General features: G+C 46.8%; 1 protein-coding gene and 1 long non-coding RNA gene across 4 annotated transcripts; one reads left to right on the top strand and one right to left on the bottom strand.

Annotated features, from left to right (window-relative positions):
• Nucleotides 1-189: 189 nt before the first annotated feature.
• Nucleotides 190-5,851, bottom strand: DUSP12 (dual specificity phosphatase 12). Its single transcript, XM_026103456.2, has 6 exons — nucleotides 5,459-5,851; nucleotides 5,234-5,347; nucleotides 5,017-5,135; nucleotides 3,402-3,498; nucleotides 1,542-1,728; nucleotides 190-952 (listed from the first exon to the last, which is right to left on the bottom strand). The coding sequence occupies exons 1-6, from the start codon at nucleotides 5,746-5,748 to the stop codon at nucleotides 791-793; spliced, it is 969 nt and encodes a 322-aa protein (XP_025959241.2). The 5' UTR covers nucleotides 5,749-5,851; the 3' UTR covers nucleotides 190-790.
• A 35-nt stretch (nucleotides 5,852-5,886) lies between these two features.
• Nucleotides 5,887-11,153, top strand: LOC112985087 (uncharacterized). 3 transcript variants are annotated; one of them, XR_010391430.1, is made up of 4 exons: nucleotides 5,901-6,280; nucleotides 6,670-6,789; nucleotides 7,099-7,232; nucleotides 9,833-11,153. It is a non-coding gene; the product is annotated as an uncharacterized LOC112985087 (long non-coding RNA). The 3 variants fall into 3 exon arrangements; XR_003259659.2 differs by having other exon boundaries at nucleotides 5,901-6,789; XR_010391429.1 differs by lacking the exon at nucleotides 7,099-7,232 and having other exon boundaries at nucleotides 5,887-6,789.
• Nucleotides 11,154-14,564: the final 3,411 nt, after the last annotated feature.

Raw genomic sequence — 14,564 nt, 5'->3', positions numbered from 1 at the left:
TAGCAAAGCTTGTAACTTGCTTCAAATCTTACTTTGTAAGTTTTGGGACCTCTTTAAACTTTTAAGAAATGATTTAGCAGGGACCTTTTACCTGAGTTCCCCCATTCCTGCACAGCTTGCATAATTTCCTCAGATAGAAGATGAAAGAGCGAGCTGTATTAACAGTTATAGTAATAAATACTCTTGGGGTAGACTTTTAGAACTAACTTTATTGTAATAAAACTATAACTTTCCTTTTACTTCTAGTAGCTGCCATGCATAATAATGTAACATTACAACACAATTGTAACTGTGCCACTTTCTGGCTCTTAACTAAGCCTTAAAGTATTTCCCCACCAAGTACATCATGCTGTAGAATATGCCTCCTAAAATCTGAGCTGAATGTTTTAGACAAAGTGTTTTGAATTTCCATAGCAGAAGATAAAGTAGTACTGCTGTTCACATCCTGAAACTGACTCCAGTTAGCATCTCTTTAAAACACAGATTTGTGACCTTCTGTAAGTAGCAGCATATTATCAAATTCAGGCATTTTTGTATATATTTGATTACTGTATAACATCTCTTGGAAGGAAGTTCTTTGTTACTGTACATATATATATATACACACACACACACACACACATATATATATCTAGACATGAAGTTAGAATAGCGCAGATGTTCAAGTAATTTCACTGCATTACAAAGGGGTGGAAGTTGCAAATTCAGTCCTGGCAAACAGACTGCCATACACTAAGTAGGCAGCAGTGCACTGTGGACATTAAGAAATCCATTGAGGGAGGCAATGAGTTCAGGTTTTGGCAGCTTGGAAGTCACAAACTGACAGTGTTTTCACTTCATCCACTCTGCTTTTGTGAATCTGGAAGGCAGGAGTCACCCAGCGGCCACAAGAACACTGCTCACCCCGCCAGCTGAAGGAGCCCAGCTTAGACGTACATTTGGGACACAGAAGCTGCAGGAAACACAAATGACTCATTCTAAGGCACATTCAAATACAGTCCTACTTAAAATGTAGTTCTGTGGCAACGTTAACTGAGCCAGCTCCTTCCCTTTATCACTTCAAAGAAGTTAAACAGGCTGAAAACAGGCAAAAAAGCTAAAGAGGTAAGGCTGGTGTGTGACAGGCAGCTGTGCTGGCAAATGGGAGAGTCTGGAAAGGCAGCTGGGTGTAGTCCCAGGGCAGTTTAACCAGTCTCTTAGACTTCAAAAAGCCTCAGTCACCCTGAGACCACAACAGGTTTGGAGAGTCTCACAAACTCTTATACTAAAAAAAAAAAAGCAAACAACAAAAGAAAACAAACCCACCCAACAGCCTTGATAGCCTTCTCTGTCCAACAAGATTACTGGCTCCTTTTGCTACAAATAGAGTATTCAGCATTTGAGAATCTGCTTATAGGCTGCAACACTGATGCAGCAAAGGCTGGAAGACCTGGGACCTTGCGTGTGGCGGGGGCCATCATATCAAGGCACGTAAACAGTTTGTTCTGCGTTTGCAGAAAAAAAAACTCATCCAGAAAAATAAAGTGCTTGCTCCCCTTCACCTGTCCTTCCATGACTCCTAGCAATACTGGCTCCATCCACTGCACAGGCTCAATGAAGTAAGAGGTACATTTATCACGGCCATGATGATGAAGCTGAGTAGAGTCCGTTATCCTCTTGTGAGCAAAGGCTGTTGGTCCACTTCCTTCTGTGTGGGACAAAATGCTGGAACTACGGAATAGAGCGCGCCTGTCCTCCAGGACAGAAAGGAGAAAAAAATAATAATAATGAATTTCTTTAACTGGGGAAACCTACAGACTGTAACAGAGCACAGGGACATGGACCTCTTGACAATAAATAAATAGGATTACATATCCTGCATTTTTTTAAACTTAGTCTAAAAGGTCAACAGGCACTGACCTCATTTAGGACTGCTTCTTAACAAACAAATGCAGTCATTCATGTAGCTTTAGGCTGTGTCCCTGTGGTGGACAGATGAATGAATTTTTTTTGCCTTAAACATTTCTTGGTGCATGGGGTGCAGGCAGGCCACAACCCCGAACAAGCCATCTGTCCCTGGCGGAAACAGGACTGGGCTGCTGCGACCCCCCAAGATGGTCTCCCTGCGACCACCCAGGACACACCAAGCCTGCACTGAACGAGACCACAACTGGGCAGAGACTTTGGGATCTGGACTGTAAATTATTGTCCATTTTTAGCATAACTTCTATAAAACGTGCTTGGCATGAGTGGCTAAATTTGCTGAAGCCTTAGGCCGCACTCCCTAGTTCAGTGAGAAAGGGCCCCAGAGCTGGTGCAGGCGGGAATGATAAGGGAATTACCAGCAATTTGCATTCCTGTGCACTGCTGAAACAGTGCTAATTGCTGGAGTTACCACCTCTTTGTCAGGACCTCGAGAGCTAATGGCTGGACCCAAGAATGGAGACACACCTGTCAGCAGAAAGGGCAACAGTAAACGGCCTACCTAGGGACAGTGATGAGACGCATTAAGGAGCAGGAGACCCCAGACCCAAATATTACTATTGGTCTGAACTACCACGTGAGGGGTGGGAAAACTTAATTTGAAAAAGCTGTAATTGCCGAGGGATTTTCTTTGTTTGGTGTCTCTCTCCCCCCCTCCCCGTCCCTCGTCGGAGGCACCCAGCTTGAGCTGTGATTCAAACGGAGTCAGGGGAACATCATCGGCCTCGGAGTGGTGGTAGCTAGCTTCCTCTCTCCTTTTCCAACTTTCTCTATCTTTTCCCCTCACCCTTGCTCCCCTCCCCCCTTCGCCTTTCCCCACCTTTTCTCCCCACTCTGTTGAAAATAAAGGTAAAAGGTTGTACGACGTTTGGCCGGTTTTAGCGTCTTAATCTCGTCCTTGGGATCGTAATGAAACCTTCCCGATATTGGATCGGGACAGTCCCACAGCTGTATGTTGTTTCTTTTATAGATCTATTTTTAGACAAGTCTTACCTAGTAAAACATGAACTCTAAGCTCATGTATGTGAAAAAAGTCTACATTTAGGGAACAGCAGGATTTTTCAATTTAATTTTCCATAATCCATGAATGACAGTTAAAATGTAGTAAAACCAAACGTCTACAAGTTTGTTCTGGAGAAACCTGTTTTCAAAAACAAACTATAAGTTATGATTTAAGAGCAAGCAACTTCAGAATTATGCCCGATTACAGGATCTGGCAATTTAGGCTCCAGAAGTGCTGCACAACTTCAAGGAATAGAAGACTCTGTTTCATAAAATACCTTTGTCTAATTTCTGTGTCACACGCTGTATAGAAACTTGCACAAGATCTTATCCCTATCCTGAAAATAATGACATGCCCATTGGGTTACATGGGCTATTTTTCTCTCAAGAGTTTACTTCAAAATTACTTTAACAGGAAATATAAAAGGTTCAAGTACCTGCATTTTCTGCATCTGTAGAGAACCTCCATGTTTGAAGTCTGACATATACTGGTTGGATCAACAGCAAAGACTTCTCGGGGCAAGTCTTGAAGTTCTGCAGAGAGGACAGTAGGAAGCTGTGAATCAAACCAATAAACCCTGGATCCACTTCTGTGGAACAAGACAAACGCCGTGCCTTTGCCCTAGTCACAGCATGTAAAAACTACCTTTGCATTTCATTTGTTCATTTACCAATGCCATTAGGTAAATTCTAAATAAGAGAGTCTCATCCCACCACATCTAACATCAGAATTCACTTAATGCAAGGAACTAGAATTGAGAATTTGGCCTTGACAACAGTAAAATAGTTGAATTTTCCTCTATGTTCTTATTTAAGCACAGAGCAAAGACATGGGAGAGTCAGAACAGTTCTTCCAATCTTTTAGTGCATACAAGAAAAAAACCTAAACTCTTATGAATGGAAACTGCTAAGGATCAGGGAGAGAGTTCTATTATACTCAGTATTTAACAGTGCGAGAGAGATGTTCCACTGAGATGAACTATATGGGAAGTTTTATTACAAAACTACACGTACACACATATATACACATCCACTACAGTCAATCTATTGCATATCAGACTATGAAAATCCACTTCATAACAAATTTGAAATCAGGGTATTTTGGCTCTGTTTTTATCCTTTTATTTAATTTCCTTGACTTCTTTTTAGAGGACTTTCAGTTTGCCTAGCCAAGTTCATTAAAAAATAATAATAATAATCGAGAAATTATATAAAGTTGACTTTCAGCAACTTGTTTCAGCATTTTCATACAGATAACAGTTCATTACAGATCTTATGTCTCAAACATGACTTTTTTCCACCCACCAATTAGCTAGGATTCTTTAGAGTCAACATGGTGTGAACATTAATCTAGCCACCTCAGGGCTCAGCTACTTTGACTCAAAGTCAACAAACCATCACTGAGCTCTCTCTTTAAAGTGCCATTCCTCTGACACGTGCTTCTGTGTTCATTTAAGGACACAGAATGTAAGGCCACGTGCCGGAACTCCAGCTACAGGAGAATATTCACCAGTTTGCAACCTGTTCGAAAGGACAGCAAATAGGCTCAGCAAAGAGTCTTTTTTTTTTTTTTTTAAATAATCAGCGAAGCATGGCCCATCACCATGATCACATGCGGCCCTCATCCAGCACACTGGACACAAGAGGTCTTCCTGAAGCACATGCAGTTAAAACAGGCACATCCCACAGCAGACCAGCTTAGTGACCAAGGATAGCGGTACGTGGATTAATAGCGACAACCTCTGAAAACACCACACGGTTCCCAAGATAATCTGAAGTAACCACATGAGGCAGATCCCGGCAGGTGCCAGGCGCTGTCCATCATGGCGCAGAGCCATGTCGCACACAGCCCAGCACACTGACCAAAGCACGTCCACGCATGACTCACCCAGCACCAGCCATCCCTGGAGACCCCAGAAAGTTTCGAACCCGTTTTGGGTGTTCACCAAAGCTCAGTGGCAAGGCACGGCTCACAGGCGGGGTGCTCCCAAAACCCAGCCCCGCTCTGCCTCGGCTGCCCCTTGGCCGCAAGCGGGAGGCAGCACTACTCACCGGGATATCTCTCCGTGACCATCTGCAGGCGGTACCGCTTGTAAAGTGCGCTGCTCGTGTCCACGGCGCAGCCCATGGCCTCGTAGAGCTTCAGCTGCCCCTCGAAGCCCGGGTTCACCCTGCGGCCAGGGGAGAGCACGGGGCAGGTGAGGGGCGTGGAAGGGAGCCGAAGGCCCGCGGCCGCTCCCCGCCCCGCGGACGGGGCCCCGGCACCCACTCGACGTCGGGCTTGGCGGCCTTCACGGCGGCGTAGGCCTCCTCCCAGCGCAGCCCCTCACTCTTCATGAGGTAGGCCGTCACCACGGTGGCGCTGCGGCTCACCCCGGCTGGGCTGCAAGGCAAAGCGGGGCCGTGGGCGGCGGCCGGGCCGAACCGGACCAAACCGCATCGTATCGGACGGCACCGGACCGGACCGGACCGGGCGCCCCCCACCGCCCCTCACCAGCGCACGAGGGCGGCGCCGCCGGCGGCCCGCGCGGCGCCGATGAAGGCGGCGCAGTCGTCGAGGCGGCTCAGCAGGTCGGCGCCGGGCTCATCCCGCGCCCGCACCTGCAGGGCCCGCACCCCCGGCGCCGCCGCCGTCAGCGGTGCCTCCTCCGCGTCCACCGTCAGCACCGCCACCACCCCCGCCGCCGCCAGCGCCTCCGGGGACGAGCACGACTCAGCGCCGCCCACGTACAGCCCCGGCAGCACCGCCACCATCCCGCCGCGGTGCCCCCCCTCCGCCGCCATGATGGTAGGCCCACTGCGACGGAGGAGGATGCCGCCTCCAACGTGGCGGGCCCGACCGCCGCTCCCAACATGGCGGCGCTGCGGGGCCGCGGGGTGGGCCCGACCGCCGCTCCCAACATGGCGGCGCTGCGGGGCTGACGTCGCCGGCAGAGGCCAGCCGGGAGCCGTCGCTGGGCGAGAGGCGGCGGGCAATGCTAGGAGCCGTGGCAGGAGACGTAGGGACGGGGTGGGGGCCGCGGCGCGAAAGCACCGAGCCGGGCCAGGGGTCCTCCTTCAGGAAGTTAAAAAAAAAGCTTTCTTTTTCTCTTGCCATCGTTTTCATAGTAGTTCACATAATAACGTTCACACATATGTAAGTGCTGGAGCAGTTCCCGCTCCCCCACTGTATCGTTTTGGCTTATCAAAATACCTCGGCACCTCTGTTCTCATCTGTGGATGTTGGATGTGGAAGAGTCTCGCAAAGTTTCCCCCCGGATAGCGTTTTACCCCTTCTGCCTAAGGAGACTTTTGCTTGGAATGGGATTGGGAAACAGTAAGCTTTTTTATGTGTTTATAGCAAGATGAATAAAGGGACTGGAGAGAGAGAGAAGCAGTAAACTGGGCACGTAGCCCAGTGCTGCTGACTTCTCAAATGGTACAATGAGACTCACAAATATTTCTAGCTCTCTTTGTTCGAAAGGTTGTGAAAGTATGACATGTGGCGATCTTAAACGTACTCAGAAAACAAATGAAGAAATACTGTTAATACATCTCCCAATATGTTGTTTTTAAAATCCCATTACTTTTAAATTAATTGTGTATTTTTTAGGTCCCCGTTTACTATGTTTTGTGTATTTCTCATTGGCAATATCGTACTTTGGAGATAAGCTACCTATAGAAGCTTGAAACTCCTCTCGGAGAGACTAATGAGTGTTTTTCTAGTTTTTCTAGTCTAGTAACTAAACTACGTGGAGTCAGTGGGCTGCCCTAGTGAGAAGGAAGTCCTGGAGTCTGCTGGAGTGCAGCGTCCTCTGCAGATCAGAATACACAAAGGGATAGGAGGTGAGTGCAGTTGCCACCGGAAAGCCCAGCATCGAAAATTTTTATTAAGATTTCTGCCATCCTTACTCCTCTAAGTGGTCCTGTGCTGTAAATGGAAAGTGTGGAAATGAATGAAGGCAGAGAGGAGTTTTCATCTGGAAAGCCAGTAGAACCAAGGCTGGTTTGCAGATTTGTGTTTGTGAATCACTGGTATAGAGATTAATGCAGAACAGTAGGGCTTTGAAGAGCCATCATTTACTGTGATACCTGACTGCTTTGTAGGATAATCACTGTGAGCAGGATCTTTATCTGAGCTAAGTTTTTCTGCAGGAAATCAACCACCAAGGAAAATCTGCTGTGAAATGAAATCGGCTTCTAAGAGTAAAGTTAACATGCAGGATAAAGCTAACAGCAGTTAGCTTTAACTGTTTCTAGATTGAGGCCTCCCATTCAGGACTCAAACTGTAAGTGCTTTTTTGATGTCATAGATTTTGCGTTCCTGTGAACGTTTTTATCATTCGCATTATGGACTGGCTATGCTTCTCATTGTAATCTAAAATGGAATCCAGCCCAAGTAATTCATTACTGGACTTGTCTGCAGTACCTGGATAAGCTCTTGCCACTGAAAATCAAATGTTTGGCCCAGCTTGATAACTGTCACACTCCACTGTTTTATACTAGCTCCCAGGCAACAAGTAGATTTTGAGTTGCAAAACAGGAATTGTAACTAACTACAGATTTCTGCGCTCATCTCTTGCCGCTAATCAGGCTATGATTTGCACTCGGGACTGAAATTAGATAGAGGCAACATATCTTCTGGTAACCTTTGGTTCCAAGGTTATGTGTGACACCACTGAAGATTATAGGGCAATGCAGAAATCCTGGTGTAGCCACTTCTGCTGCCCGCCGTAAAGTTCAGATCTGTCCTGTCACAGCACAGCCACTTCTGCTGCCCACCATAAAGTTCAGATCTATCCTGTCAAAGCCCTTACTCTTTCTCTGCAGATAAGCAGAGAAAGCCCTTACTCTTTCTCTTTAGCTGTTAGTAGGATGTACGTGCAAAACATTTCTGTGCAACACATCCACTGCCTTAACGTCTCCTCCTTGTCTCAAAAGACCCAACGTTTTACTTTCTCCTCAAGAATTTTTTGTCCAATATGATCTCTATCATGTTGCTGCAGGTTTTCCCCAGCATAGTCAGAAGGGCCCATATGCTGTCCTGCAGGTTTCTGAGCACATGTAAAATGTCAGATTTCATTAGGAAGAGGTGTGGTAAAGCTAGCTCCCAAAGGTGGGACAACAAGCAACCTTACTCTGCCTTCCCTGCATGAGATAAGAGAGTCTGAAAGCCCTGGTTGTCCACTTCTGGGAGGATTGTTCTAGCAGAGTTCAGCATGACACAGCTATAGGCAGAACTGTTGTAAAAAACAGTCTGCAAGGGCCCCTCGGATCCTTGTAGGATGCCAGCTGGCCATGGAGGAGGTGAGACTTGCTGTTGCTGCTGACCTGATAGGGGGAGACTAAAACCCGGTGGGAAGGGAGACTGTTATCTTCTTCCAGCAGGAGAGGTGGATGGGGCTGGACCACCTGGGAGCAACCGCCACTCCAAAGAAGGGACCGGCCACAGCAGAGAGCCTGCTATGGGTGCTGCCCATCTGCTCTTCCAGGCCTCCTTTACCAGTGCCTGCAGGGGTGTGCATCAGTTGTCAGCTGTGTGCTGTGAGCCGGGCAGCAATTACCCATGGAGCAGACCAGGAAGGATCTTTAGTTTAAATAGGTCCCAAGGCTTCTGAGGGCGTGAGTCCAAAATAGCTTGAAATTTGCTGTCATCCTACCTCATCTCCTGTGCATCTCATCTCTCACCCACACTAGCACTTGTGTGATTGTATGGTGGCCCTGACAGGGAGCTGACCTAGCTGAAAGCAAATCCCTTTTTTTGGCTGGATTGGTTTTCAGCTGGGTTAGCTCCCTGAACTGCCTAACTGCCTAGTCACCTGAGCCTGACACAAGGGAAGGGTGTGGAAACGGGGTTAGGGGAGTCTCTGAAAGCTTTAATTTATATTGTCTTAAGCTACATAACTGCATCATCTGTGCAAATCCTCCTTTTCCAGTTACCATTGCTACCAGTTAAAAATAAAGGGCCTACCTAACAGGCCTTAAAGAATTCAAACCACTTAGTTTGTCAAAAGTAGACTGAACACAGCTTTGATTACTTCATGTATCTTCACAGAGAGAAAATATCGAGCAGTAAAAGCCTCTATAATGTAGCAGGGGGAAAGAAAGCATGCTGAAAAGAAAAATAGGTGGAAATTAAAACCAGATCAGATTGGGTATTGACCTGTAATTGTGAGAGCAATTAACAATTGCAACAACCTGTCTTGGGAAGACAATGGATTATTCATCTCTCGAATCAAGTCTGCAGGCAAATACAGATTATTGAAGGGATTATGAGTTACATGGAGAGTTTGTTTTATACAGGGATAATATGAGTACTGAGAGATGGTTAATCATTCTCTGTAAGCTTTTAAATCTGTGAATTTATGGGGGGAAAACAGCAGCATGTGTAACTGAAAACTGACAGAAAGAAGCAACAGTGAGGGCTCAAAGATGCCAAAGAAATTGCTGGCTACTTCTTGAGGGGGTTGATACAGCTGTAGTGTGACCACTATGCTCCTCCTGTGCATCGTCTCCCAGAAATATGGAGACTGACAGAATGTGAAAAAGCTGCTGTTTCAAAGTGAAAATATGTGGTGGGGGAAAGTACAAAATCTGTGGGGCAGAGCCCATGGGCAACTCCCCATATAAGTGCTTCACATTACTGAGGCTGTACTGTCTAAGCAACTTTGCTGTTTCTTTGTACTCCCCTTTACTGTGTTTGCCACCTGCAGCTTGAGCATATGGTTATGTATCCTGAGTTTGCTCACAACTCCCAAAATAGAGTATATGTTTTTTCAGTTTGATTTGCAAACCCTAGTTCTCCCCAGCCTCCACCTTCCCCCCTTCAGCCTTTGTCTTCTCCTGCATCGCTGAAATTTCTAACGGTTTGTTCTCCCCTGGGTTCCAGGAAACTGTGTGACAAATTAAGTGATTCAGGCAAGCTCAGGTGCAAGGAAAAACAAGTCAGATGACAGACTGCTGCCCACTCACTCCAGTAAGTGCATTCCATCTCAGCATGCTTCGCAAGGGAGGGCCGAGGCAGAAGAAATCTCCACAGCTCTAGTTTGTAACGGAAAAGAAAATGCTGGCCTTCCTTGGGTTTTCCACTCCAGAACCTCACAGCACGACTGAATCGGCAAAACTGAATCTATTGCTGCAGAAGCAGAGATGCCGTGGCCTTGAACAGAGGCATAACTGTCTGTTTCCCGATTGAATTATTTGGCCTGCATATATTGTCATACATTTGAGTAGTTCTGTTCATTCAGGCTTTTAAGCAGTTGCAACTGTGTACATAAGACAGTTGATGAGAAGAAGAGTGTGCAGCCTATAGCCCAAGTTGCCATAGGCAGCACACAGCAAAACTGTGGAAGGGCTTATAGGTGGGGAGCATCTTAAAAAAGACTTTTGTGAGAGACTCCAAGTTTCTGTGTCCTCCTCAAATCTAAATGTAGTGGGAGCTTGGAGCTCCCACTTTGCACAGGTCTTGCTGCTGCTGAGGGCTATAGCATTTTTTTGCCTCTTGGAGAAGTAGTGTGTCTCAGCTCCTGCTGAGATCAGAATGTGATGGGAGCTGAAAAGCCCTACCTGGGAGCATCTCCTCCCTTGCAGCAGCAACTGCACAGCTGTTGCTGTGTTTCTAGTGGCAAATTGAACCTCTAGTTTGTGAAAGACTACTGTTCCCCGCATTAGTACACTTTGTGGGTCTATACTAGACTTTGCATTTCTATTTTTATCCATATGTCAGGGGAAGAATGTCTGCATCTCTCTACAGGAAACCTGAAAGACTTATAAATGCAATTAGCAACAAAGAATGGAGCTCACTCTTGATACTCTGAAGGAGGATTTCACAGTAACCCCATGTGGGTGGAACTTTCCTACCTGCCTCCATACTCTCAGTATTTGCAGACATGCAATTACTCCGTATGTCTAACAAAAAGAAGAGAGTTTCCCAACTACAAATTTGATGCTTCATTACAAAATGGAGCATGACAGCTGTTACCACTATACATTAATAATTCTACTTCACTCTATGGCTTTAACAGTTGTAGTAACCTAGATTTATAATGACACATGACATTCAGCACTGCATCATGTAAGGCAACTAATCCGATAGTGCCAGGTCACTGAGCTGACCTACAAGTTTTTAACTCTTCTGCCAAATCTGCTGCCCTATTTGCTGGATTAAAATGAACAAGTGGCACTGTGTTTATAAAATTCTAACTAGTCTCTATTTTGGCACTTCCCGGACTCTTCACTCTGTCACCTGACCATCCCGGAATACATTTGGTGCGTCTTCCTTCCTCATCCTTTCTCTGACCCTGTTTAAAACAGTTCCCACAAAATGTATTCTGAAGAGGAATACGCCACTGGATAGCTACAGAGAGTGGAGGAGGGAATGTATCTGGGAGGAGGTGGTGGGATCATAGACAGCAGTGAGGTTGTGGGAGAAGGACAGAATGGTGATACTCCAGGAGCAAAGGGAGACCATGGCTGTTGCATCTCACTGCCTCTCAGCGGGAATATGTCTATCCCGCAGTCTTTTTTGAAGGAAGGATAATTTGCAAAGATTGGGGTCATCTCCTGTAACTTCTCTGTAGGCTTGGTGTTATAGCTCACAGTGGGAAAGTCAGTCCTGAAGAAATATAAACATTAAGACTGTAACCTAGAACTGGCGCTGGGCTCCCCTCGGAGCACTCAGCAGCCACAGCCTTCATGTAGTAACCCACACTCTCTCATCTCTTGTCTTACCAGGGGGCTGCATTTTCATGCCACCCCAGCCACGCAGTGCAGTTATCTACCTTAAAGACACAGGCACATGGATAACAGGTTAGCTCCCATCTGAGGCAAATGGGCTCAATCTTCTAGACACCCATCGCTCGAAGACGCATTCCTCACTGCTCCGGCAAGCTGCACAAGAGGCTGGTCCAGCAGTTTTTAAATGGCTTTCCAAAACCCCAAATCCCACTGACTATTTCTATGGGACCAACAAAAAGTCATTAAAAAGAACAAGTGTATTGCCAGGAGGTTTAAATTCACTGCAGAGAGTGCTGCACTTCCACTGAAAAAATATACAAGGTCTGCAAATCAGAGAAGGCAGAAAATATCTCATGTGTTCAATCTTTAAGACTTAGACGGGATGCCTATTTTTATGAACATTTCTGTGAAACAAGTGCTTGTAAACAAATAGCATAAAGTAGGAACCTCATTAATATTTTAACATCTGTAATATCAGTATATGCTACAGTTTATCTTTGCCTTTATTAGTCTCTAATGAATATTACAAAATATTTTTCAACAGGTACTTTAATTGCTGTTGGTCCATGAGGCAACAGAAAATATACTGTCCAAAATAATGTTTATTACCATAAGACAATAACATGAGGCAGAAATATTGCTGAAGAAATATTCTTAAAGTGGGAGACCAGTCACTATGTTAACCTCTCAAGTGGGACTTTTGTTTACATGTAGTTATGCCTCCTTAATTTCTGTTATTATTCCTTTCTGAGTTGCCTATTTTTCTTTCTTGTTTTAGAAACATTGGAAAAAAAGGTTGAAATGGACCTTGATCCTCAAGGCTAGCTCCCTAACATCACAATCATATCATATATTTTCTTACTTAGCTCCATCTTGGAACTATTTAGTTTTATTCCCTTCCTTCTCTTCCCCCACCCCTGTATCCTTTAATTTAAATAGCTCATTCTCTTTTCCTGTTATTTATCCCAACAATGTACTTACTGAAAAAAAGCCCATATCTCTGCTCAATTTTTGTTTTGTTGGTGAAACAAGCCAAGTCTGTTTCTGTTTCCTCAGAAAAGAGGAGCTTTTCAGTTTCCTCTCACAAGGTCAATTCTTCTCCGCGTGTGTTCAGGTTTGAATACATCTTTCCTGAGTGTATATGACCAAACAGTATTCCAGAGGTATTTTTCCCAGTGTTTTGTAAATACTTCTCTACTTTTATATTTCAGATGACCTGTTCTAGGATCTGTTTTGCTTTTTTCCATCTGCTGATTCCTGGCTATCCCATGAACAGCTAATATCCTAGATCCTTACTCTCCTCTTTTGCTGAAATGATATGGGTTTACAGCAGAAATTCTAAGTATTCCATAAGTACATGATCTTGCACTTTGTACTATTAAATGCCATCCAATTTTACTACTGCACATCGCAAAGTTACTCTGTGTTTCCTGTGTAGTAGGTCTGTCCTCCTCCATATTTATAGTGCCTCCCATCTTCACATCAGCTGTGATTTTCATCAGCACATTATTTCAACACTGTTGTTATCTCCCTGCAAGCAAATCCTTATCAGCCTTGCAATTCTTGCATTAATTTCTAGTTTAGCTAACTGTTTCCTGTGTGGCACCATATCAAACTCTTTACCAAAGTCTGGAAATTTTAGATATGTGAGCTATCAAAGAATTATGTTGCTTCTGTCTGAGAATATATTTGGAAAAGCCATGTTGTGTTTTAGTCTACTTTTCACTGTAGTTCACTTTCATGTCTTCAGTTATTCTGTTCTTTGAAATTTTTAGGCTATTGCCTTTTCTGCCATATGCAGACTGTCAGAAACAGTCATATATGAAAGCTCCCTCATGAAGTTAGGTCTGGAAAATGAGCCCATATTATGTGTTGCAAGTGATTAAATTAGCGCTCTGTTTTTCCTCTCTTGCTCAGGATCTTGCTCTTTTCCCTGCTCTTGATGAATTCAGCACGTACTGATGAGTGGCATTTTCCCCTAGATTTAGTGAAACTCATAACAGTAGAGGCAGATGTTTTCAGAAGAGCTTCTGTTGCTCGGAAGCAGTATTTTGCGTTTGACTGCCAAATTCAGTACACCTTCACAGTCACCCACCCACCAAATAGTCTCATTCGTGCCTGGAGGTGCACTGCTGAACGCCAAGAAGCGTTATGAATCGCTGCGGGGATTTCGGGAGCCGGAGCAGGTGCACGCCGCAGGGCAAGGTGCCTCAGCACCGGCGGCACCGGGCCGTGCAGGGCACGACCCGCTCCAGGCTCGGCTCCTCCCGCCGCCCCTCGCTACCGGCGCGGAGGCAAAGGGCACTGGGGAGGCGCCACGCGCGCCGCGGGACCGTTACGGGCGGCGCGAGGCGGGGGGTGGGGGGGAAGGGGCGCGCGGGCGACCGTTACCGCGCGCGCGCCCGCTGCGCACTGACTGGGCTGGCGGGGCGAGACCTCCGCGGAGCCGGCGGCCCTCAAGGAGGAGCGCGGTAGGGAAGCGGGTGCACGGCGCGGGCAGCCGTCCCCGTCCTGTCCCCCACCAGTCCCCGCCAGGCTCCGCGGCCCAGCGCCCAGAGCAACGGCCAAACCCGCCCCCGCTCCCGCCAGCGGGGAACCGGGCTCTGCAAGGAGGGGGGCAGGGAGGGACGGGGGCTGCCGTTAGCGCCGCCGCTCTTTCGCAGAGGGGAGGGGTCGCGTCACCCCGCAGCGGCGGTTACTAGGGGGCGGCCGCTCCGCCCCGCCGCGCCTGTCAAGCCGCGCGCGGTCGGCGGCAGTTACCTCACGGCTCAGGGTCGCCCCGGCGGGGCTCGAGAGAGCGGAGGGGGCGGGGCGGGGCGGGGCGCCGCCGGGGGGGGCGGGGCTGGGGCGCGCTGCTATAAAAGAGCCATTAGGGGGCGGGGGAG

This window comes from Dromaius novaehollandiae, chromosome 1 (assembly GCF_036370855.1).
Source record: "Dromaius novaehollandiae isolate bDroNov1 chromosome 1, bDroNov1.hap1, whole genome shotgun sequence".
In the NCBI taxonomy this organism is placed as follows: Eukaryota; Metazoa; Chordata; class Aves; order Casuariiformes; family Dromaiidae; genus Dromaius; species Dromaius novaehollandiae.
Note: the sequence above shows the minus strand (reverse complement) of the source record. Positions and strands in the feature narration are given on the sequence as shown.

Coding starts and splice junctions, on each gene's coding strand:
- DUSP12 (XM_026103456.2), bottom strand. CDS start 5,748: ATGGCGGCGGAGGGGGGGCACCGCGGCGGGATGGTGGCGGTGCTGCCG. Junction 5,348..5,458: donor GGCGCCGCCCTCGTGCGCTG/GTGAGGGGCGGT, acceptor TTTGCCTTGCAG/CCCAGCCGGGGTGAGCCGCA. Junction 953..1,541: donor TAGGAGTCATGGAAGGACAG/GTGAAGGGGAGC, acceptor TGTTTCCTGCAG/CTTCTGTGTCCCAAATGTAC.